This window comes from Nerophis lumbriciformis, linkage group LG29 (assembly GCF_033978685.3).
Source record: "Nerophis lumbriciformis linkage group LG29, RoL_Nlum_v2.1, whole genome shotgun sequence".
In the NCBI taxonomy this organism is placed as follows: domain Eukaryota; kingdom Metazoa; phylum Chordata; class Actinopteri; order Syngnathiformes; family Syngnathidae; genus Nerophis; species Nerophis lumbriciformis.
Genome location: NC_084576.2, coordinates 34930404 through 34954783, shown reverse-complemented (window position 1 = coordinate 34954783; position 24380 = coordinate 34930404). Strand labels below are relative to the sequence as shown.

The window sequence follows — 24380 nt, the reverse complement described above, 5'->3', positions numbered from 1 at the left end:
AAACAAAATTATTTTAGGTATCATTTTTTGTTCACTGGCGTGTGGTTTGGACATGTCTTCTTCGTTGGTTGTCCTGCAATTTGATTGGATGAATGCTGTGTGATGAAAACAAAGTAGATGTAATTTGATTGGCTGTTGTACTGAGAGCACACCAGCTGACACACGCAACGCTGATAGACAAGTACACAATGAAAAATACGGAGCGCTCCCGAATAACTTTTTCATCTTTGGGTTTTGGGGAAAGTAGCAAGTCATGTCAAGTCATGTCAATTCAAAAGGCTCAAGTCCAAGTGAAGTCACAAGTCATTGATGTTAAAGTCTAAGTCGAGTTGCAAGTCTTTTTACATTTTGTCAAGTCGAGTCTAAAGTCATCAAATTCATGACTCGAGTCTGACTCGAGTCCAAGTCATGTGACTCGAGTCCACACCTCTGCTACACAGAAACAAAAAATCCCATGCGTCCGATTGTTCAATTGTTTTTCGTGACGTGTCTTTGTTACAAAACGTGCCTCTGTTAGCCTGCTCTCAACTGGAAGTCAAATTTCCGTAGCGGCAGTAAAAAAACTACATTGACCCTGTTCTCGTTTGATAGCAGCACAAGTCCAGGCAGTATTGTGAGAGGCAATAGCGCCATATTATTAATACATCTTGGTTTTCGTGAGTTAGTTGGTATTCCGTCTTCAACAAAAACCTTTTGGAACTGATTGCCAACTGTAATATTATTCCCAAGCAGTGATCAAATTCTTCTTTCCAGTTCCTCATTACAACCGCTGAGAACATGGACTATCTGGACGGCGTGCATACTGTTTTTGGTGAGGTTTCAGAGGGCTTTGACATCTTGGCTAAAATCAATGAGACTTTTGTCGATGCAGACTTCGTACCATTTCAGGACATCAGGTCAGTTGTGACTCCGATGAACGGGCCATTGAGTCACATTAAAATGTGCCACAAATGATGAATGACGTGTCATGTGACTTCAGGATAAACCACACTGTGATACTCGATGACCCCTTTGACGACCCCCCCGATCTACCAGTGCCTGATCGATCCCCTGATCCAACTCAACAGCAGCTAGATGTGAGTACACATTTTCTACTTTGGCGCTTCAAGTAAACAACTACAAATCGACCAGATAGCTCTCGCCGTTGTGGTGCAAGCTTATACAATGTTGGCGTTAACGCCCTTTTTTTGTCTTTTTACACATTGAAATCAGAACGGACGTGCATTTCCGGAGATCGACCCGTCAAAACTCCGCATTGCTTATTTTTCTTATCGATTATCGCTTTCCGCCGGTGTTTTGTTTTGTTTGTAGCTGCTGGTGTTGTGCCAAAATGTGTTTGCCTGCCAAAAAGGGATTTCCGTGGCGGGAGCGCGCACCACTCACTATACCTGCATTGCTTGTCTCGGTCTGTCCACAGTGGATTACTAGGTGTGAGACAAACACGTTATTGTAACGCTGCGTGTTTGACAATATTTAAGACTGTATCGTGTCCGGAAAATGACAGTTTGCCTTTTCTATGGTATTCATGAGATTTAAAGCAGTGTTGTTAGTCCCATGTTGATGTGATAAAACATCTTCCTTGTTTGGAAGATCCATACAATTGTAGCTGTTATTTGTCATAATACATATTTATAAAGTGTTTGGATTAGAGATTCGCGGTTTGCGGGCACAACCGCGGAGTCCACGGATTATCCGCGGATCGGGCGGATGAAATAAAAAAAAAATTAGATTTTATCCGCGGGCCGGGTCGGGTCGGGCGGTTGAAATAAAAAAAAATTAGATTTTAAATAGATTCAGGCGGGTGGCAGTTAAACCAATTGGTAAATATATATACATAGTTAAATGTTGTCACCCACATACGAAAAACGAGCAGGCACCTGCAGCATATGCCACAACAGAAGAAAAAAAAAAAAAGAGATGGACACTTTTACGGAGCGGAGAAGGGACGCCTCGCTGGGGTCCGGGACCGAGGCCCCTTCCCCCGAGAGGGCCCCACCGGGAGCCGTAGCTGAGGCGATCCGCGAGAAGGGCCCGACGCACGTCCAGGGTCACCACCGCGCCCACCGCACCGACACCCCGCCTCGTCCGCCTTCGCCGCGGCCGGCGTCACGCGCAGCAGGTAAGCAGCTTACCTGCCCGCCACCCTCGTGGCCGGGGTCTCGTAACAGGGGTCACTCCGCGCGCTCCGCCCGCGCAGCTTACCTGCCCGCCACCCCTGTTGCCGGGAGCGCGTAACAGGGGTCACTCCGCGCGCAGTGCGCTCACGAAAGGGGTGGGGCTCACCCTGGTTGATATAGACAGCAGGACGGTGGCCATGGAAGTTGGAACCCGCTAAGGAGTGTGTAACAACCCACCTGCCGAATCAACTAGCCCTGAAAATGGATGGTGCTGGAGCGTCGGGCCCATACCCGGCCGTCGCCGGCAGCGAGACGCGCTTGGAGGTGCGCTCAGCGCGGCTCCCATATGATTGCGCACTGGTGTGCGTCTGGGTCGTGACAGCGTGGCACGCGAATGTCTGTGCTGCATTGGATCAGTCTCCTTTCTTTAACAGGCAAAAGCTTTATAACCTCACTAATGCCTTGCATCGTCTATATTAGATATATAATAACGGGCGGGTGCGGTTCTGATCAAATGTTAGGTCGGGTGGATGGCGGATGATTGACGACTTTCTGATGCGGTTGCGGATGAAATAATTGCCTATCCGCGCATCTCTAGTTTGGATGTATTCATTTATGTAAAATGTTCATTAAATGTAATATTGCCTGACAAATGTAATTCAACGTAATATTTTGATATTTACACATTGCATATTTACATACGCATGTTTTACTAGAATACCCTTATGAGCATTACATATATCAACATCAATCTGTTTACTTGTTGAAATGCCCTTTACAAAGCTGAAATCTACCCAAATAACCACTTTGCTGCTGCCAAAAATTGATTTCAAGTAATATCTTGATACTGACACATCTCATCTCTGCATATTTGACTAGAATACCCTTATTAGCATTACATATATCAACATCAAGTACCTACTGTATTGTTTACTTGTTGAAATACCCTTCAAATCTATTTTTGGCAGCAGCAAAGTGGTGGTTTGGGTAGATATTTGCTCTAATAAGGGTATTTCACCAAGTAAACAGTACAGTAGGTACTTGATGTTGATATATGTAATGCTCATGAGGGTATTCTAGTCAAATATGCAGAGTTGAGATGTGTCAGTGGTCCTCGTCAGCCAGAGAACTTTGATTTTGGGGTGGCAGCGGTTATGATTAGATCTATGACGGAAAGAAGAAAGTGAATGAATGTTTATAACTGAATACATTTAAAAAATGGTTTTCTTTTGTTATTTTTTTAATGAATTAAGTAACGTTTATGACAACCTTTTTCCAAAACACAATATAGAATGTGAGCCATAACAGGATAATGCATACATTTATCATTTGTTTTCAAAATGCTTACAAAAAATTGTGGGACCCCAAAAATGTACTGTGGGACCCCATTTTTATGACTTGATGGGGACCCCATTTTAAAAATTCCTAGCACACAAGGCAAGTATATCGCGCTGTGAAAGCTAAAAAAAAAAAAGCTGCTATTTGTCTTTGATGGGAGAGCAGAGTGGTCGCATCGGAGCAGAAGAAGTCATAGACGATGCCGACGGGAAAGCAGCTGAAGAGGTGGAGGAGAGGCTCAACGCAAAAGAAGCTAAAACCCGAGCCATCCTACTGGAGATGGTGAGGAAGTCCAACCCTCAAGCAAAGTTCCCAAACCTTCAAGCATGCGTGTCATTCCTCTAGGTGGGCGACCTCCCCGATGCAGACGTCAAGCCCCCAGAGAATGTGCTGTTTGTCTGCAAACTCAACCCGGTCACCACCGACGAAGACCTGGAAATAATCTTCTCCCGCTTTGGACACATTAAAAGGTGAAACTGGAGTTATAGATTGTCATTATTACAGTAAACAGGTTCAAAGAACAACAAAATTGGAGCAGATCCCCTAAGGTGCATACACAATAAGTTAGTAATATACCCGTATTTTCCGCACCATAAGGCGCCCTGGGTTATAAGCCGCGCCTTCAATGAACGGCATATTTCAAAACTTTGTCCACCTATAAGCCGCCCCGTGTTATAAGCCGCATCTAACTGCGCTAAAGGAATGTCAAAAAAACAGTCAGATAGGTCAGTCAAACTTTAATAATATATTAAAAACCAGCGTGATGTGGGCGCGCATGGAGTCGTATATCAACATGGACGGAGCTGCGTGAAAAAAGCCACCCGGCCTCTTTGCGTAAACTTAAACTTACCTTAACCACTCGCTCACCTTTTCTTCATCCATCCATCCCTTCGAGTTAGCTTTTATGATAACGCCGGTTGGAAAGGTCTCTTTTGGCAAGGTCTTCCTTTTGAATATCACCATGGGTGGAAGTTTCTGGCCATTAGCATGGCAAGCTAGAACCACAGTGAAGGATGACTTCTCATTCCCTGTGGTGCGAATATTCACCGTACGTGCTCCCGTTGTATCCACAGTGCGGTTCACAGGAATATCAAAAGTCAGTGGAACCTCGTCCATGTTGATAATGTTCTCTGGCCGGATCTTTTTTTCAGCTATCTTGTTTTTACAATATGCACGGAAAGTAGCCAGCTTTTCTTGAAAGTCTTTAGGCAGTTGCTGTGAAATAGTAGTCCGTGTGCGGATGGAGAGATTGCGTCTTTTCATGAACCGGAAACCTGTCGCTTAGTAGGAGCCATTTTGTGGTCTTTACAGATGTAAACACACAAAGGAAATGAAACGTAATATCCGCGCGCTTTTTCTTCTTCTGCGCGGGCGGGTGGTTGCTTACAGTAGAAGAAGAAGCGCTTCCTGTTCTATGGGGGCGGGTGCTTACCTTGGCGGTTGCTTGCGTAGAAGAAGAAGCACTTCCTCTTCTACGGGGAAAAAAGATGGCGGCTGTTTACCGTAGTTGCGAGACCGAAACTTTATGAAAATGAATCTTAATATTAATCCATATATAAAGCGCACCGGGTTATAAGCCGCACTGTCAGCTTTTGAGTAAATTTGTGGTTTTTAGGTGCGGCTAATAGTGCGGAAAATACGGTAAATAGTAAAAAAGAAGATATGTATATGTATATATATATATATATATATATATATATATATATATATATAAGTATATATCCACACACATGCATATAGCCATACATATGCATATATATATACATATATATATATATATATATATATATATATATACACACATACATATATATACATACATGTACAGTATATATACATACATGTACAGTATATATATATATATATATACACATATACACATACATATATACACACATATACACATTCATATATATACATACATACATACATATATACACATATATATATACACACATATATACATACATACACACATACATACATAAATATATATACATGTATGTGTGCATACACATACATATATATATATATATATATATATATATATATATATACATACATACATATATATATATATAATATATATATATATATATATACATACATATATATATATATAATATATATATATATATATATATAATATATATATATATATATATATATATATATAATGTGTGTGTGTATATATATATATATATATATATATATATATATATATTTATATATTTTTATATATATATACATATATATTATCATGGAAATGTTACTGTGGTCATCCTTTTCATGCTTCTTTTGGTTTGGTGCAGTTGTGAGATCATTCGAGACTGGAAGAGTGGAGACTCCCTCTGTTATGCTTTCATTGAATTTGAAAAGGTGAGTTTTAGATTTATACCAAAGCTTTTTATTGGATTAGAATTGTGATGAAAAGGGGAATCATTCAATGATCAGTATCAGCATTGATGTGGCCAACACTGCCCCTGTATCTTCCTGGTATTGGATCGATACCCCCATTTGCAGTATCGCCCAGGGAATTCTGCTATTCTTTCAGTCAAAGTGGTGTTTGTCTATAAAACTGTTAAAACAATGCGTATTGATGGAGGTGGGTTGCTTTCGAATGTGTTGGTCATGTCATGAATGCTCGGAAGTAAAATACTGCTATAAAACAAGACAACACAAATAGGTACTTGTATTTAACTGTAGGGTTGGTAAATATCGTGTAGTGATTTTGTTTGTTTTTGTTTTTAAAATAACACGTGTAATTGCTCGCTCGGTGGAGCTCACCATTTTTTTCAACATGTGGAGGAAAGATGTCCTCCATAAGAGAGATAGCAGAATGTTGTCTTGGATCCAAGGATAAAGAATTCTTGGAATTGGTGGTGGTTAGAAAGTCGACGCATGCCCGCTTTCGGAATTGGTTTTAAGAACTTTGCAGCCTTTGCGATGGGTAAGTGATGAAGTATGGAGGCTAAGGTTGCTTGTCATTGAAGCTCTATTTACAGAGCTGTTTATCTATTTTATGGAGTAATCATTGAACTGGCACCCAATGTTATTAAAAAAGTATTGATTCTGAATCGAGAATCAATTCTGAATCAAATCGTTACCCTCAAAAATCTAATCTTGTGGTGGTGCACATACTTACTTATTTCTTCTGTTTCAAGCTAGCTTAGAGCAGGGGTGCTCATTACGTCGATCGCGATCTACCGGTCGATCTCGGAGGGTGTGTCAGTCGATCACCAGCCAGGCATTAAAAAAATAGTCCTAAAAATGAGCGATCATAAATCTTCACTATGATGTCACTTTCGTCACTTGATTGACATTCACGGCACCCGAGGGTCTTCTGAGATGACGCTGGCTGCTGCCAGCTCATTAAAATGACCGACTGGAAGGCGAGAAACACTTTATTTCAACAGACTCTGGCGCCGTACCTGTCGTCAAAACTCCAAAGACCGACTGCACAGTTGCACAATAAAAGCTCTGCTTCATCCTGCCTGCGCTACCAAAATAAGAGTCTCAGAAAGCTGGCGTGCACAAGCTAGCAAGCTACGGAGTTTGCCGACAATGTATTTCTTGTAAAGTGTATACAAAGGAGTACGGAAGCTGGACAAATAAGATGCCAAAAACCAACCACTTTCATGTGGTGTTGGACAGAAAGGAGGACTTTTTTTCTCCTCCATTCGAAAATGCGGACGTTATCATCACCACTGTCTGATTCCAATCAATGCAAGTCATCACAATCAGGTAATACACCAACTTATATTCTTGTCTTCATGAAAGAAAGGAATCTATATGTGTTAAATATGCTTGTATTATCTTTAACCACCTTTAACTTGTTAACAATATTAACTATATGTGTTAAACATGCTTGCATTATCATTAAACACCTTTAACTTGTTAACAAAAACATATATTTCATAAATAAGTAAATATAAATGATATATATGAATGAGGTAGATCCCCACGACTTGATCAATTGAAAAGTAGCTCGCCTGCAGAAAAAGTGTGAGCACCCCTGGCTTAGAGGTTAGCTTTGCAATTAGCATGTCTCCTCCTGCTTGCTCTCGGTATGTAACATAACATTGAAGTTGTTCTAACAAGAGCCTTCACTCGCTTTCTTTCACAGAGAGGCTAAGTTCTATGCATTCTTCATACATAGTTTGCTCTTAGTTATGCATGTACATGACAGTAATGGCAATTATACATATTAATAAAATACCTAAAGAAAATATCTGTCCATGAAGTAAATACAAATTAACATAAAATGAGTAAAATGCTTAAAAAACAGGTTAGAGACTCAGTGTAATTATTTCATAAAAAAATAACATCCATCCATCCATCCATCCATCTTCTTCCGCTTATCCGAGGTCAGGTCGCGGGGGCAGCAGCTTAAGCAGGGAAGCCCAGACTTCCCTCTCCCCAGCCACTTCGTCCAGCTCCTCCCGGGGGATCCCGAGGCGTTCCCAGGCCAGCCGGGAGAGATAGTCTTCCCAGCGTGTCCTGGGTCTTCCCCGTGGCCTCCTACCGGTTGGACGTGCCCGAAACACCTTCCTAGGGAGGCGTTCGGGTGGCATCCTGACCAGATGCCCGAACCACCTCATCTGGCTCCTCTCCATGTGGAGGAGCAGCGGCTTTACTTTGAGCTCCCCCCGGATGACAGAGCTTCTCACCCTATCTCTAAGGGAGAGACCCGCCACTCGGCGGAGGAAACTCATTTCGGCCGCTTGTACCCGTGATCTTGTCCTTTCAGTCATGACCCAAAGCTCATGACCATAGGTGAGGATGGGAACGTAGATCGACCGGTAAATCGAGAGCTTTGCCTTCCGGCTCAGCTCTTTCTTTTCTCTACAACGGATCGATACAGTGTCCGCATTACTGAAGACGCCGCACCGATCCGCCTGTCGATCTCACGATCCACTCTTCCCCCACTCGTGAACAAGACTCCGAGGTACTTGAACTCCTCCACTTGGGGCAAGATCTCCTCTCCAACCCGGAGATGGCACTCCACCCTTTTCCGGGCGAGAACCATGGACTCGGACTTGGAGGTGCTGATTCCCATCCCAGTCGCTTCACACTCGGCTGCGAACCGATCCAGTGAGAGCTGAAGATCTTGGCCGGAGGAAGCCATCAGGACCACATCATCTGCAAATAGCAGAGACCTAATCCTGCAGCCACCAAACCAGATACCCTCAACGCCCTGACTGCGCCTAGAAATTCTGTCCATAAAGGTTATGAACAGAATGGGTGACAAAGGGCAGCCTTGGCGGAGTCCAACCCTCACTGGAAACGTGTCCGACTTACTGCCGCCAATGCGGACCAAGCTCTGACACTGATCATACAGGGAGCGAACTGCCACAATAAGACAGTCCGTTACCCCATACTCTCTGAGCACTCCCCACAGGACTTCCCGGGGTACACGGTCGAATGCCTTCTCCAAGTCCACAAAGCACATGTAGACTGGTTGGGCAAACTCCCATGCACCTTCAAGGACCCTGCCGAGAGTATAGAGCTGGTCCACAGTTCCACGACCAGGACGAAAACCACACTGTTCCTCCTGAATCCGAGGTTCGACTATCCGGCGTAGCCTCCTCTCCAGTACACCTGAATAGACTTTACCGGGATGGCTGAGGAGTGTGATCCCACGATAGTTGGAACACACCCTCCAGTTCCCCTTCTTAAAGACAGGAACCACAACCCCGGTCTGCCAATCCAGAGGTACCGCCCCCGATGTCCACGCGATGTTGCAGAGTCTTGTCAACCAAGACAGCCCCACAACATCCAGAGCCTTAAGGAACTCCGGGCGGATCTCATCCACCCCCGGGGCCTTGCCACCGAGGAGCTTTTTAACTACCTCGGCAACCTCAGCCCCAGAAATAGGAGAGCCCACCTCAGATTCCACAGGCCCTGCTTCCTCATAGGAAGACGTGCTGGTAGGATTGAGGAGGTCTTCGAAGTATTCTCTCCACCGATCCACAACATCCGCAGTCGAGGTCAGCAGAGCACCATCCCCACCATACACGGTGTTGACACTGCACTGCTTCCCCTTCCTGAGGCGGCGGATGGTGGTCCAGAATTGCTTCGAAGCCGTCCGGAAGTCGTTTTCCATGGCTTCCCCGAACTCCTCCCATGTCCGAGTTTTTGCCTCTGCGACCGCTGAAGTCGCAGACCGCTTGGCCTGTCGGTACCTGTTCGCTGCCTCAGGAGTCCTATGAGCCAAAAGAACCCGATAGGACTCCTTCTTCAGCTTGACGGCATCCCTCACCGCCGGTGTCCACCAACGGGTTCTAGGATTACCACCACGACAAGCACCAACTACCTTGCGGCCACAGCTCCAATCAGCCGCCTCGACAATAGAGGCGCGGAACATGGTCCATTCGGACTCAATGTCCAGCACCTCCCTCGTGACATGTTCAAAGCCGTTCCGGAGGTGGGAATTGAAACTCTCTCTGACAGGAGACTCTGCCAGACGTTCCCAGCAAACCCTCACAATGCGTTTGGGCCTGCCAGGTCTGTCCGGCATCCTCCCCCACCATCGCAGCCAACTCACCACCAGGTGGTGATCGGTAGAAAGCTCCGCCCCTCTCTTCACCCGAGTGTCCAAAACATGAGGCCGCAAATCCGATGACACAACTACAAAGTCGATCATGGAACCGCGGCCTAGGGTGTCCTGGTGCCAAGTGCACATATGGACACCCTTATGTTTGAACATGGTGTTCGTTATGGACAATCTGTGTCGGGCACAAAAGTCCAATAACAAAACACCGCTCGGGTTCAGATCCGGGCAGCCATTCTTCCCAATCACGCCTCTCCAGGTTTCACTGTCGTTGCCAACATGAGCATTGAAGTCCCCCAGTAGCACGAGGGAATCACCCGGGGGAGCACTCTCAAGTACTCCCTCGAGTGAATCCAAAAAGGGTGGGTACTCTGAACTGCGGTTTGGCGCGTAAGTGCAAACCACAGTCAGGACCCGTTCCCCCACCCGAAGGCGGAGGGAAGCTACCCTCTCGTCCACCGGGTTGAACTCCAACGTACAGGCTCTGAGCTGGGGGGAAACAAGAATTGCCACCCCAGCCCGTCGCCTCTCACTGTTGGCAACGCCAGAGTGGAAGAGAGTCCAGCCCCTCTCGAGAGAACTGGTTCCAGAGCCCTTGCTGTGCGTCGAAGTGAGTCCGACTATATCTAGCCGGAACTTCTCCACTTCGCGCACTAGCTCAGGCTCCTTCCCCCCCAGCGAGGTGACGTTCCACGTCCCAAGAGCTAGCTTCTGTAGCCGAGGATCGGACCGCCAAGTGCCCTGCCTTCGGCTGCCGCCCAGCTCACATCGCACCCGACCTCTAATACCAATGACTTTAAAACAGAGAAAGTGCACTTTTGTCAATAGATTTATCACGTATAGTATAGTTTGGACTCACAGCAATTAGTGAATGTCATGCAAACATTACAAGGTAGAACACAATATATGAACATGCTATTAATATTTAATGATCAATTATCCTGGGCAATTAAATGACACTGCACACCATCCAGAATTCTTTACAGCAACCTACATTACCACCTAACGCCAGCAGCAGGCGCTGTGTCATCATTTTTTTAACCCTGTAGCAACATTCTACCCCCTTACATACTGTATGTATGGCTAAAATTGTTAATGTAATCATTTCAATGTGTCTCAATTGATGATCACGTTGCAATTTGTATATTTTAAAACTGCGCTTTCTGTTGGACACGTGTTGGCATGACATTGGTGGTCTGAGACGGGAGGCTGCAGCAATAGCCTTTGTCAGCTTGAGTTGCCGTGGCAATGTGCGCTTAATGGGAGTGACAAGCAGCGCCTCCAGCTGCCACTCCCAGCAAGTGTTCCAAAAATGTGTTGAATAAAAATGAAAATACAACATGATTTACACCAGCCTTTGACAGTAGGCTAATATAGACACTTACATCATGTGTTGTCTTCATTATAACACTTTTATAAGACTTTTAATTTGTTGCGGCTCCAGACAGATTTTTTAAATATATTTTTGGTCCTCTTTCAACATTTTGGGTTGCCGACCCCTGATCTAGTCTATGTTGTCCAATATTCCTCTTGATTTTCTCCTGGTTGATCATTAGGGCCCGCATGGCCCATTGCATAAGGACTCCCACAGGGAGTCCTTATGCAATGGGACATAAGGACCTATTGAATTTGTAAGGTTTTATTCTTTATTATTATTAGGGCCCGCATGGCCCATTGCATAAGGACTCCCACAGGGAGTCCTTATGTAATGGGACATAAGGACCTATTGAATTTGTAAGGTTTTATTCTTTCTTATTATTATTATTATTATTATTCTTCCGCAACTTTGCGCTGTTATTTGACCCCCTTAACATACTTCAAAACTCACCAAAATTTACACACACATCAGTAATATACGGCAAAACTTTTTATCAAAAAACCAAACCTCAAAACTCAAAATTGCGCTCTAGCGCCCCCTAGGAAAAAAAAAACTAGACTGCCTGTAACTCCCACTAGGAAGGTCGGAGAGACATGAAACAAAAACCTTTATGTAGGTCTGACTTAGACCTAGATTTCATAATCGTATATTCTCGGGCAAAAATCAACAGGAAGTTGGCAATTCCCCCTTCAAGACAAAAAAGTACTAAAAACAGTACCTTTTGCCTCTTTGAGCTGTATTTTCACCCTCTTAACATGCTTCAAAACTCACCAAACTGAACACACACATCAGGACTGGCAAAAATTGCGATCTAATAAAAAAACCTAACCCCAAATCTCAAATTTGCGCTCTAGCGCAATTTTTGAATAAAACGCAGAAAAAACTGCTCCTCGGAAGAAAAAAATGACAAAACTGCCTGTAACTCCCACTGGGTCTCACTTAGACCTACATTTCATAAATTGACAACCCCCAGCAAAAATCAACAGGAAGTTTGCTATTCCCCCTTCAAAACAAATTTTTTGTAAAAATCGGTCACCTTCCTTCAAAATCTATCTCCTCTGAGTGCGTTTGTCGTTTCGGCTTCAAACTAACACAGGAGAGAGATTGAACCCTTCTGATTAAAAGTTGGCGAAAGAGTTTTGATACCTGCTCCGGTTTTGATTTTATGACCCTTCAAAGAACCGCTGCGCTGATGCTGCTGCGCTGCTGTTTTTTTAACATGGCTGCTTAAAAGCAGGATGCACCAGCGTGCCCACACAATGAAGACTAGGTAGGTACACTAGACAAAAGTATTGGGACACTTATGACTATCACTGGACAAAAGTATTGGGACACTTAAGCCGAAAACTGGACAAAAGTATTGGGACACTTGGGACTACAACTTGACAAAAGTATTGGGACACTTACCACTAAAAGTAGACAACAGTATTGGGAAACTTAGGACTACCACTGGACAAAAGTATTGGGACACTTACACTGGACAAAAGTATTGGGACACTTGGGACTAAAACTTGACAAAAGTATTGGGACACTTAGGACTAGCACCTGCCAAATACGCGGGCCCGACCAACGCTGCTTGCAGCTTTAATTTGTATTTGCTCTCCCTGGTCGTCTTGACAGCAAGAAGACTGCGAAAAGGCCTACTTCAAAATGGACAACGTGCTCATCGATGACCGACGCATTCACGTGGACTTCAGCCAGTCCGTTTCAAAGATCAAATGGAAAGGAAAAGGTGGGAGAGCCACCGTGTGGTCAGTCCTGAGAGTGTTTGGTAATGAGCGACAATCATGTGTGTTTCAGGTGGGAAATACACCAAGGACGACTTCAAGGCCTACGAGAATGACTTGGAGAAGCGATCCAAACTGGCTCTGAAAGATCAAGTCAAACCCAAACAAGAGTATCCTCACAATTATGACCTGAGATACACCATAAAGTGGTCCTGGCGTTTTATCTTTACGAACCTTTCGCACCACAAGAGAGCAAAACCATCCCCTCTCTGGTTGATAAATACTTTGGACCTCAGGCTGGAGCTGTCCTATCTACATCTGTGAGCATGGACTGATGAAAGGAGAGGCCAAACGTCTTCTAAAACACAAACCGTTCATATGTGATCACGTCACTGCCCTGAGAATACATCTGGTATGACACTGCTCTCCTCCATTGATCCATAACCCCTCCAACAGTTCCAGATATGATCTGCTGGTGGAGGACGAGGAGGGGACGGGCCTTCCACACGCCCAGAAAAAACACAAAGAGAAGAGGCATCATTATTCAGATGATGAGGAAGAGAGCAGGAAGTCTAAAAAACACAAGGTATGGCGACTCTTTTAAACTCTACCTGACAAACGATAAGGAGAACCTATCAACCTAAAAAAGAAAACTATGTCACCAACTGTTAACATTTACAAAATCTATTTTATTTCCCCTTTCATTTAGCAACATATGAAGTCCAACATCTAATACATTTTTCATACATGCATTGAATGTGACAATAATCACTCTTTGAGGGTGATCTAGTGCAGAATGTTCATTAAACACCCAATAGGATATTAGGATATTTAGCTCAGTGTTTTTCAACCACTGTGCCGCGGCACACTAGTGTACCGTGAGATACAGTCTGGTGTGACGTGGGAGATTATGTACTTTCACCTATTTAGGGTAAAAATATTTTTTGCAAAGCAGTAATTATAGTCTGCAAATGATGTGTTGTTGTTGTTGAGTGTCGGTGCTGTCTGGAGCTCGGCAGAGTAACCGTGTAATACTCTTCCATACACTCTTAGAAATAAGGGTTCTAAAAGGGTTCTTCTACAAGGGCTGAGGTTCTAACTGGAACCATTTGCTTCTGAAAAACCCTTTCCCGAAGAAAGGGTTTTTCAAGGGTTCTTGGTAACGCTAATGGTTCCAGTAAGAACCATTTTGATCCAGAGAACCCTTTAAAACCCCTTTTCTGAATAATTGGTTTTAAAAGGGTTCTCACTAACACTAAGGGTTCCAGTAAGAACTATTTTGATCCAGAGAACCGTTTTTGGAAGAAAGAGTTCTTCAGGGATTGTTGAAAGCATGGGTAAGATCCTGTGTCACCAGGGACATACTTCCTGATAACATTTGCCAATAATGGTGCCTATCTTTAAATAAATGTTTTTCTCATTCAAATGTTTTGAATGTTTGTTCAATGTCAACATGATAAATGACCACAATATAATATGAACTAAACTGATCTGTAGAATACAATATGGTTCTTTATAGAATCCCACGAAGACAAGACGGTTATCGGTGAAAACCTTTGAAAAGGGATGTTTTTAGAACCCCCTGTGTCAGGTCTAGATGAAACCCTTGAAACATGAAAGAGTTCTTTGTGGAACTCCCTGTGTGGGTTCTAGATGAAACCCTTGAAACCTGAAAGGGTTCTTAGTGGAACTCCCTGCATGGGTTCTAGATGAAACCCTTGACAAACGAAAGGGTTCTTAGTGGAACTCCCTGCGTGGGTTCTAGATGAAACCCTTGAAACATGAAAGGGTTCTTAGTGGAACTCCCTGCGTGGGTTCTAGATGAAACCCTTGAAATACAAAAGGGTTCTTAGTGGAACTCCCTGTGTGGGTTCTAGATGAAACCCTTGAAATACGAAAGGGTTCTTAGTGGAACTCCCTGTGTGGGTTCTAGATGAAACCCTTGAAATACGAAAGGGTTCTTAGTGGAACTCCCTGTGTGGGTTCTTTGTAGAACCTCTCATGGGGGGTTCTGGGTGGAACCTTACACACACAGTTCTAGGTAGAACCCTCCGAAAGGGTTCCAGGTGGAACCTTTATAAAAAGGTTCTACCTGGAGCCAAAAAGGGTTCTCCTATGAGGACGAGCCGAAGAACCTTATATGGTTCTACTTAGCACTTTTATTTCTAAGAGTGTATCAGTAGGTGGCAGCAGGTAGCTAATTGCTTTGTAGATGTCGGAAACATGTTGTGTGAGACGACAAGGGTTTGTCGTCGTATCTAACGCCTAAACCAAAAATAAACAAAAGGTAAGTGCCGCTAAGAAAAGGCATTGAAGCTTAGGGTAGGCTATGCAGAATGAAACTAAAACCTAACTGGCTACAAAGTAAGCAAAAACGGAATGCTGGACGACAGCAAAGACTTACTGTGGAGCAAAGACGGCGTCCACAAAGTACATCCGAACATGACATGACAATCAACAATTTCCCCACAAAGAAGGATAGCAACAACGTAAAACTTAACTTTATTGCTAAAACAAAGCAGGTGCGGGGAATAGCGTTTAAGGAAGACATGAAACTGCTACAGGAAAACACCAACAAAAGAGGAAAAAGCCACCAAAATAGGAGCACAAGACAAGACTCTCATTACACTCTCTAAAAACATCCAGAAAGCACCAAAAATACCCCTTTTACATGTCATTACCTGAAATTAACCAAATATGAGTAATATTTTTATTATAAGCGCCAACGCAGACCGACTATTTTATCAGTGCATTGCTGGTTTTAGGAGCAGAGGAGCATGTTGGGCAGCGCACACACACAGAGTACTTACAAGCAGACAGTGTGTAGACAGAAAAGGGAGAATGGATGAATTTTGGTGTAAAACTAAAGATAAAGATGAAGTTATAACACTGAATGGATGCATTTGTGTCCATTAGTGAGTTTCTTACACGTAACCTTATCACTGGAGGATGAGGAATAGCTAAACAGGCTTCACTACACACCGTAGCTCACCGCCCTCACAATGTAAACAAATGCCATGGGTGGATCTACACCTGACATCCACTGTAATGATACCAAGTACAAGAGCATATCTAGTCGATACTACTATGATTACATCTATATTTTTTATCATCACAAAATCTTTTTTCCTTTTTTTCAAATTCATATTATGTTTATAAAGTCAGTAAATATGTCCCTGGACACATGAGGACTTTGAATATGACCAATGTATGATCCTGTAACTACTTGGCATCACATCCATACCTAAATGTGTGGTATCATCCAAAACTAATGTCAAGTATCAAAGAAGAGAAGAATAAGTGATGAATAATCAATTTTTACAGTTTGTCCCGCATAATGTGTAGAAAATAATAGGTGTATAAATGACACAATATGTTACTGCATAGACTAATTAGGAGTCTTTGTTTGTTTACTTACTACTAAAAGACAAGTTGTCTAGTATGTTCAACATTTTATTTAAGGACTAAATGACAATAATAAATATATGTTTCATGTACACTAACATTTTTTTGTTCAAATTAAGACAATAATGACATTTTTTGTGCTCCCCTTCATTTAGAGTATTGAAATACATTTTGGACATACCTGTATATAGTGCAGTGGTTACAAACAGTACACTGCAGGCAGACAAACTTCACACAAAAGCCATCATTTCTTCCTAATTGTTGGTCCAAAGCTGATGAGGATCTTGTAAAAATGAGGGGAATGTGCCTTGTCAGATGGTGCAGACTGCTCTTATACCTCAATAGCGACATCTGCTAGATTTCCCTAAAAGGTGCAAGCAAGCTGTTGTACTGAAGAGATTGAAGATGACAGTGAATGGTTTAGTTACATAACCACTGTATATTGAACATAGAGTATATACAGTCAACTGTTTAGTTACAGTACATAACCACTATATATTAAACATAGATTCCATCCATCCATCCATCCATCTTCTTCCGCTTATCCGAGGTCGGGTCGTGGGGGCAGCAGCCTAAGCAGGGAAGCCCAGACTTCTCTCTCCCCAGCCACTTCGTCCAGCTCTTCCTGTGGGATCCCGAGGCGTTCCCAGGCCAGCCGGGAGACATAGTCTTCCCAACGTGTCCTGGGTCTTCCCCGTGGCCTCCTACCGGTCGGACGTGCCCTAAACACCTCCCTAGGGAGGCGTTCGGGTGGCATCCTGACCAGATGCCCGAACCACCTCATCTGGCTCCTCTCGATGTGGAGGAGCAGCGGCTTTACTTTGAGCTCCCCCCGGATGACAGAGCTTCTCACCCTATCTCTAAGGGAGAGCCCCGCCACCCGGCGGAGGAAACTCATTTGGGCCGCTTGTACCCGTGATCTTGTCCTTTCGGTCATAACCCAAAGCTCATGACCATAGGTGAGGATGGGAACGTAGATCGACCGGTAAATCGAGAGCTTTGCCTTCCGGCTCAGCTCCTTCTTCACCACAACGGATCGATACAGCGTCCGCATTACTGAAGACGCCGCACCGATCCACCTGTCGATCTCACGATCCACTCTTCCCTCACTCGTGAACAAGACTCCGAGGTACTTGAACTCCTCCACTTGGGGCAAGATCTCCTCCCCAACCCGGAGATGGCACTCCACCCTTTTCCGAGCGAGAACCATGGACTCGGACTTGGAGGTGCTGATTCTCATCCCAGTCGCTTCACACTCGGCTGCGAACCGATCCAGTGAGAGATGAAGATCCTGGCCAGATGAAGCCAACAGGACCACATCATCTGCAAAAAGCAGAGACCTAATCCTGCAGCCACCAAACCAGATCCCCTCAATGCCATGACTGCGCCTAGAAATTCTGTCCATAAAAGTTATGAACAGAATCGGTGACAAAGGGCAGCCTTGGCGGAGTCCAACCCTCACTGGAAACGTGTCCGACTTACTGCCGGCAATGCGGACCAAGCTCTGGCACTGAGCATACAGGGAGCGGACTGCCACTATCAGACAGTCCGATACCCCATACTCTCTGAGCACTCCCCACAGGACTTCCCGAGGGACACAGTCGAATGCCTTCTCCAAGTTCACAAAACACATGTAGACTGGTTGGGCAAACTCCCATGCACCCTCAAGGACCCTGCTGAGAGTATAGAGCTGGTCCACAGTTCCACAACCAGGACGAAAACCACACTGTTCCTCCTGAATCCGAGGTTCGACTATCCGGCGTAGCCTCCTCTCCAGTACACCTGAATAGACCTTACCGGGAAGGCTGAGGAGTGTGATCCCACGATAGTTAGAGCACACCCTCCGGTTCCCCTTCTTAAAGAGAGGAACCACCACCCCGGTCTGCCAATCCAGAGGTACCGCCCCCGATGTCCACGCGATGCTGCAGAGTCTTAAGACAGCCCCACAGCATCCAGAGCCTTAAGGAGCTCCAGGTGGATCTCATCCACCCCCGGGGCCTTGCCACCGAGGAGCTTTTTAACTACCTCAGCAACCTCAGCCCCAGAAATAGGAGAGCCCACCACAGATTCCCCAGGCACTGCTTCCTCATAGGAAGACGTGTTGGTGGGATTGAGGAGGTCTTCGAAGTATTCCCTCCACCGATCCACAACATCCGCAGTCGAGGTCAGCAGAACACCATCCTCGCCATACACGGTGTTGATAGTGCACTGCTTCCCCTTCCTGAGGCGGCGGATGGTGGTCCAGGATTGCTTCGAAGCCGTCCGGAAGTCGTTTTCCATGGCTTCCCCGAACTCCTCCCATGTCCGAGTTTTTGCCTCTGCGACCGCTGAAGCCGCACACCGCTTGGCCTGTCGGTACCTGTCCGCTGCCTCAGGAGTCCTATGAGCCAAAAGAACCCGATAGGACTCCTTCTTCAGCTTGACGGCATCCCTCACCGCCGGTGTCCACCAACGGGTTCTAGGATAAACATAGATTATATACAGTCAAGTGTTTAGTTGCATAACCACTGTATATTGAACATAGATTATATACAGTCAACTGTTTAGTTACAGTACATAACCACTATATATTGAACATAATTATATACAGTCAACTGTTTATTTACAGTACATAACCACTATATATTGAACATAATTATATACAGTCAACTGTTTATTTACAGTACATAACCACTATATATTGAACATAATTATATACAGTCAACTGTTTAGTTACAGTACATAACCACTATATATTGAACATAATTATATACAGTCAACTGTTTAGTTACATAACTACTATATATTGAACATATATTGTATACAGTGAAGTGTTTGGTTACATAACCACCGTATATTGAACATAGATTATATACAGTCAACTGTTTAGTTACATAACCACTATATATTGAACATAGATTATATACAGTGAAGTGTTTAGTTACATAACCACTATAGTGTATATTGTATCATATCACCTGACGGTTCCCACCCCTTCTCATCATACTCTGACTTCTGACTCTGCAGGACAGCCGGCGAGACACAAAGACCTCTCGCCAGCGTTCCCGTTCACGCTCCCGCTCCAGAGACCGGGACCACAAGCACAAGTCTTGGGACAAATATGGGAGGGAAGGCCGAGAGCGAAGTCACAGGAGTCGCAGTCGCTCGCCCAGGAAGAGTAAGGACAAAGACAGAAGCAGGTACAGGTGAAGGACAGTGTCAGAGGTCAGTGATGCTGGACAAAATGGCCTCCAGGAGGTTTTGAGGGTCTTGAGTTGAGGTTTCTATGCAAGTTAAATTCATGTAAATGAGGCCTATCCACCTGGCCACAATCATGCCAGCACAGACCTTCTAACAAGTTTGACTTCATTACGTAACAACGCCACATTTTGCAATAACATTCTTAACACCTGAATTTTATACGAATCATGTGAGGAAAATATGACAACTTATTGGCCATCTCACGTTGCAAGTGTGGGAAAGTCCACGGTCCTCTTCTCACAACTTCATGATGGCCACACTTGGCCCAAGCAGCCAAGCATAAGAAGAGTCAATATACTTTATTCAATCTTTTTACTGACGACTTCAATGTGCACATTATGTTTGGAAATTCCATCAAATTGACAGTTTCAATGAAGTATCCAAATGTTGTACACATACTAAATAGACCAATAGATATCTCTGTCTCTTTTTTGTCTTTTTTTTCCTTTGACATGCTCAATAAAGTTGACAATTTTGTTTCTTTTTTTTTTATAAGGAGTTTTTTGACAGTCAATTAGCTTGATTTTAAATGATCATTTGAATTGTTACTAAGAAAATAAATGTCAAGTCATGTGCTAAAATTGTTTGTGGTGTTTTTGGTAAGTTATTTATATTTAGTATTTTGTAGGCGTGCCATACCTTTGCAAATGACCTTTGAGGTATGCATCCAAGATGATGGTTATCTACAAAACTGGCTCTTAAGATAAGTACTATTTCTATATTTGTTTAAATAATCAATATACTGTATATTTATCTCATATAGGTATATATATATATACATATATACAGATATGTATATGTATATATATATATATATATATATATACATATATATATATATATATATATATATATATACATACACACATACACACACATTTATATATATATATATATATATACACATACACACACACATATATATATATATATATATATATATATATATATGTATGTGTGTGTATGTGTATATATATATATATATATATGTATATGTGTGTGTGTGTGTGTGTGTGTGTGTGTGTATGTATATACATACACATTGGGGCGGTATAGCTCAGTTTGTAGAGTGGCCGTGCCAGCAACTTGAGGGTTGCAGGTTCGATCCCCGCTTCCGCCATCCTAGTCACTGCTGTTGTGTCCTTGGGCAAGACACTTTACCCACCTGCTCCCAGTGCCACCCACACTGCTTTAATTGTAACTTATAATAAATGTAATTCACTTCACTTCACTACATATATGTATATTTATATATATATGTATATATATATATATATATATATATATATATATATATATGTCTTAATAAGGTTATCCAAAAAATAGTGCTCGATACCGTAGTAGAGCGCAATATATGTATGTGTGGGGGAAAAAATCACAAGACTATTTCATCTCTACAGGCCTGTTTCATGAGGGGGGGTACCCTCAATCGTCAGGAGATTTTAATGGGAGCATTCGCATACCATGGTTTATATAGGGCACAGAGTGGGTGGGTACAGGCTGGCGTAGGGGCGTGGTGATTGGTTCATGTGTTACCTAGGAGGTGTTTCCGTCTATGGCGGCATGTTGTTACAATTTCGCTGCGCTTGTTGAGGGATGAGTCTGGACGGTAAATAATAAACAGTTTCTCTTTCAAGCATAGGTTGCATCTTTTATTACCACTATTGTAAGGTGTGCTGGATGCAAGAATTTGCCATGTTATTGAATATTCAACATTATTGTCTTTGAGGTCCCAAATGTGTTTGCTGAGTTCTGTGGTATTTCGCAGGTTTTTGTTCCTGAAAGAAGCCTTGTGGTTGTTCCATCTGGTTTTGAATTCACCCTCGGTTAATCCTACATATGTGTCGGATGTGTTAATGTCCTTGCGTATTACCTTAGATTGGTAGACAACTGATGTTTGTAAGCATCCCCCGTTGAGGGGGCAATCAGGTTTCTTTCGGCAGTTACATGCTTTGTTGGTTTTGGAGTCGTTCTGACTGGGGGTCGACGGCTCATTTGCAATTGTTTTGTTGTGGTTTGAGATGATTTGTCGTATATTGTTCATGCAGCTGTAGCTCAATTTGATGTTGTTCTTGTTGAATACTTTTCTTAGGGTGTTGTCTTTGGGAAAGTGTTGGTCAATCAGGTTGAGGAATTTGTGTCCAATGTTAGTTGAGACGTTTTTGCTGTATGGGGGGTTGTACCAGATGATGCCGTTTCGTTTTCTGTTCTTTTTTGGCTGGTTTCCTGGCGTGGGTTCATAGGTGAGGGTGAAATTGTATCCGCTTTCATCAAGGGCTTTTTGGTACGGGGGGGTTGCTTGGTCAAATTCAGCTTTGCTAGATGACAGCATCGATAGCCTTTTATTGATTCCGGTAGGTATTCTTTTCGTGGTGGTGGGTGGATGGTTGCTGTCATGGTGCACGTATTGGAGTGTTGTGTTGGGTTTCGTGAATGGTTGGTAGCTGTTATTTCTCAGGTTGAAAGTGACGTCAAGCATGTAACTGCCGAAAGAAACCTGATTGCCCCCTCAACGGGGGATGCTTACAAACATCAGTTGTCTACCAATCTAAGGTAATACGCAAGGACATTAACACATCCGACACATATGTAGGATTAACCGAGGGTGAATTCAAAACCAGATGGAACAACCACAAGGCTTCTTTCAGGAACAAAAACCTGCGAAATACCACAGAACTCAGCAAACACATTTGGGACCTCAAAGACAATAATGTTGAATATTCAATAACATGGCAAATTCTTGCATCCAGCACACCTTACAATAGTGGTAATAAAAGATGCAACCTATGCTTGAAAGAGAAACTGTTTATTATCTACCGTCCAGACCTGTCATCCCTCAACAAGCGCAGCGAAATTGTAACAACATGCCGCCATAGACGGAAACACCTCCTAGGTAACACATGAACCAATCACCACGCCCCTACACCAGCCTGTACCCACCCACTCTGTGCCCTATATAAACCATGGTATGTGAATGCTCCCATTAAAATCTCCTGACGATTGAGGGTACCCCCCCTCATGAAACAGACCTGTAGAGATGAAATAGTCTTGTGATTTTTTTCCCCACACATACATATATATATATATATATATATGTATGTATGTATGTATACACACACATATTTGTGTGTGTGTATGTATTTGTGTGTATATACTGTATATATATATACATATATATATATATATGCACGTAGATATGTATGTATACATATATATGTATGTATGTATATGTATACACACACATATTTGTGTGTGTATGTATATGTGTGTATATATTGTGTGTATATATATATATATATATATATATACATACATACACGTATACACACACATATATATGTGTGTGTGTGTGTGTGTGTGTGTGTGTGTGTGTATATATATATATACTGTATATGTGTATATATATATACAGTATATATATCCATCCATCCATCCATCCATTTTCTACTGCTTATTCCCTTTGGGGTCGCGGGGGGTGCTGGAGCCTATCTCAGCTACAATCGGGCGGAAGGCGGCGTACACCCTGGACAAGTCGCCACCTTATCACAGGGCCAACACAGATAGACAGACAACATTCACACTCACATTCACACACTAGGGACCATTTAGTGTTGCCAATCAACTTATCCCCAGGTGCATGTCTTTTTATATATATATATATATATATATATATATATAATGTATATATATATATATATATATATATATATATAATGTATATATATGAGTCCACATTTCAAATTGTTTTTGGAAACTGTGGACGTGGTGTCCTCCAGACCAAAGAGGAAAAGAACCATCCGGATTGTTCTAGGTGCAACGTGTAAGAGGCAGCATGTGTGATGGTATGGGGGTGTATTAGTGGCCAAGACATGGGTAACTTACACATCTGTGAAGGCACCATTAATGCTGAAAGGTACATACAGCTTTTGGAGCAACATATGTTGTTATCATGGACGCCCCTGCTTATTTCAGCAAGACGATGCCAAGCCAGGTGTTACAACAACGTGGCTTCATAGTAAAAGAGTGTGGGTACTAGACTGGCCTGCCTGTAGTCCAGACATTGAAAATGTGTGAAGGCTAAAATAGCAGAAGGAACAACTTAAGCTGTACATCAAGCAAGAATGGGAAAGAATTCCACTTCAAAAATGTGTCTCCTCAGTTCCCAAACCTTTACTGAGTGTTGTTAAAAGGAAAGGCCATGTAACACACCAGTAAAAATGCATTTTTTGCAATGTGTTGCTGCCATTACATTCTAACTTCATGATTATTTGCAAAAAAAGAAGAAAGTTTGTCAGTGTGAACATGAAATATCTTGTCTTTGCAGTCTATTCAATTGAATATAAGTTGAAAAGGATTTGTTGTATTCTCTTTTTATTTACCATTTACACAACGTGACAACTTCACTGCTTTTGGGGTTTGTACAAAAGTATTCACATTATTTGTTCCATACTTAGTTGATGCGCCTTTGGCGGAAATGACAGCCTGAAGTCTTGTTGAATACCATGGCACAAAGGTGGCACACCAATGTTGGTATCACCTCTCTGTCACTCAACTCTCTCTTGTTTGACTCTTTAAAAAAAATAAATAAAAGTGATTCCAATTGTTTTTGTGCTGATATTTCC

The 24380-nt window shown here is 43.0% G+C and overlaps 1 protein-coding gene across 1 annotated transcript in view; it reads left to right on the top strand.

The window, feature by feature from the left end:
• ppil4 (peptidylprolyl isomerase (cyclophilin)-like 4) overlaps positions 1–20235 on the top strand; it is a 30082-nt gene extending 9847 nt beyond the window's left edge. The window contains exons 5-13 of the mRNA XM_061924421.2: positions 754–896; positions 980–1076; positions 3621–3737; positions 3801–3925; positions 5768–5834; positions 13007–13118; positions 13187–13283; positions 13570–13699; positions 19525–20235. Of these exons, the coding sequence (XP_061780405.1) occupies positions 754–896; positions 980–1076; positions 3621–3737; positions 3801–3925; positions 5768–5834; positions 13007–13118; positions 13187–13283; positions 13570–13699; positions 19525–19707 (1071 nt within the window). The 3' untranslated portion in view covers positions 19708–20235. The remainder of the gene's footprint in view (positions 1–753; positions 897–979; positions 1077–3620; positions 3738–3800; positions 3926–5767; positions 5835–13006; positions 13119–13186; positions 13284–13569; positions 13700–19524) is intronic.
• The last annotated feature ends 4145 nt before the right edge of the window (positions 20236–24380 follow it).